Raw genomic sequence first — 2308 nt, forward strand, 5'->3', positions numbered from 1 at the left:
TTTGTTGGGTACGGGGAGGCCCAGGCCTGAAGAAACCAGCCTGGTGGAGCAGCCGGGGCATGACACATCCCCTGGGATAGCTGGCGCCAAGATGATGAACCGTACTGGGCTTCTCCATAGTCTTGTAAGATGTGGATCGCAATGTTGGTCACTGCATTGCCTCCAACACCATCTCCTTTCCCAAAGTTGTGGAAGTGCAAGTCTCTTGGCCAGGTCTCCCGAGCCCCACACTGGTGGGAGCCTGGGGAGTTTGCCCGCAGCCTGGTAGAGCAGGATGAGCTCTGCCCCATGTCAGCCACTTCCCGTTGCCCTGGGATTTGGCTCCCTCTCCTTGGAGAGGTGCTGACCCCAGCCACTGGCACTGGTGGAGGCTGGGCCAGACAGCCCTGGGCAGAGCTGCCACCAGCCTTACAAAGGGCCTGGGGCTGCAAGCTGGGAATGAGCAAGGATGTAGGAACGGGAGCTGCTCTGGTCAGTGTTCCTGGGAGCAAAGCATCCACAGAGGGATGAGACCCAAAGGCATCCAGGACAGCTCCATGTGCACTTCCAGGCCTCTGCAGTACTGGGGAGGAATCAGGCTGCACGTGCTCTGAATGAGGCAAACCCCAAAGGACAATCCCAAAGGAGAATCCATGATAGCACAGTGAGTCCATGCAAACACCATGCGACGCAGCCTGCCTGGTGCATGGCCCTGCAGATGCAGCAGACATCACTCCACATCACAGCCTGGTACTGTGGGGTGACAACAATAAATATTCATTAAAGGCTGTCTCCCCGCCAGCTCCTCCGCCCGTGGCTCTGCTTGCAGAAATGCAGTTGTAGCTGAATTCTCATCCTGTTTTTTCCTTATTTATAGGTTCAGAAGATCGGAAATTCTGCATCCTTTACCTTGCAGAGGTGAGTGCTGCTGTTTTCCAGATGAACTTTCTAGTGGGAGCTGAACACGTACTAACAACTCTGACCCTTTCTGCTGGGGTAGGAGCACTGAGCAGGCTGATTTTCCTTCTTAATATGCCAGAGGTCTGGAAAGGAAGCAGAATGACTGCAGCCACTATGTATTAGTGAGAAGCTGCTAAAAGGAGTCTGTGAATGGGGAGGCTGGGCAGCACGGAGGCAGGTTTGCTTTTCCCCTTCCCCTGTGCGCAGCATCTCACTTTGTCTTATCCTGGGATTCTTTCACCTGGGGACAGATTTCCTTGCCAACTATTTTGTCTTTAACTTTTAGGCATCTTGCTTTTCTTGTCTTCAAGCACCCGGGTGTGAAGTCCTCAAATGAAATAAGGAAGTTCAGTCTAAAAGACATACAATCATAGCTCTAAAATCATGTGTGGCTGGTGCATGGCTAAATGCTCTAAAGAAATTTGGGATCACTCAGACACGGGCACAGTTACATTTGTGCTAGAAGCAGCCAAGGAGACTGCAAAATTGGCTCATAGTGACTGGACCTGTCTAATTGTTGGATGCTGGGGCTTATTTTCCTTTTCAAGTGACTTATCTGGGTTCTTGTTTTCAAGGCTTTGTATTTCCAGAGGTGGAAATGTGGATCTGGGAAAGATCCCCAGGGCACCGAGGAGAAAGGCAAACTTTGCTCAACAGCACTGTGAAATAATAAGCTATTGTGAAAGTTGGGTGAAAATGTTCAGAATGAAAGTTGTTCACCTTGAGTGGCTGGGACCTGGGCCAGGGCATGGCTTGCTGTGTAACCATCTCATGTTTTCCTCCTGTTCCTTCCTTGTCTCCTCTATTTCTTCCTGGAGTGGTCGGGCAGGAGCTGCCTCCTCAGGGGTTCGCTCAGTGCATGTCCCTGTGGAACATCAGACATGTTGATGTCTCCATACCCTAATCCTGTGCTGTGACTCAGGAGGGCTATGATGAGTGTTCCTTGGCGACATCCCGGCAGTGGGATGAGGCACCCTGGCACTTTCTCATGCATTTGGAAAAAATGCATTCCAAGCCTGACATGTAATTCAGAGCTTTGGGCCCCTTAAGCAGAAGTGACTAAAAGAGAGATGACTGTTTCACGAGATCTTGAGAGGTAAAACCTGTCTTTGTTAAGACTTAATGAAGTGCTTAAGCTTTTGAGGGGCTTAAATGGCTCTAATTGCTCTGGTCATTGAGATCAGAGAATCGATTTAAGATGAAAATGTGGAGATTGAGATGAGCTCTGAGGCAGAAGCTCTTCCCTGGGAGGGTGCTGAGGCGCTGGCACAGGGTGCCCAGAGAAGCTGTGGCTGCCCCATCCCTGGCAGTGTTCAAGGCCAGGTTGGACACAGGGGCTTGGAGCAACGTGCTCTAGTGGAAGGTGTCC

General features: G+C 51.0%; 1 protein-coding gene across 1 annotated transcript in view; it reads left to right on the plus strand.

Annotated features, from left to right (window-relative positions):
- The window catches only part of LOC104403161 (regulator of G-protein signaling 3-like), a 52816-nt gene that overhangs the window by 23224 nt on the left and 27284 nt on the right, over positions 1-2308 (plus strand). Inside the window, exon 9 of the mRNA XM_010011219.1 lies at positions 857-897. Coding sequence (XP_010009521.1) covers positions 857-897 — 41 coding nt within the window. The remainder of the gene's footprint in view (positions 1-856; positions 898-2308) is intronic.

The sequence above is a fragment of the Nestor notabilis genome, unplaced genomic scaffold (assembly GCF_000696875.1).
Source record: "Nestor notabilis isolate BGI_N333 unplaced genomic scaffold, ASM69687v1 scaffold7453, whole genome shotgun sequence".
NCBI lineage: Eukaryota > Metazoa > Chordata > Aves > Psittaciformes > Psittacidae > Nestor > Nestor notabilis.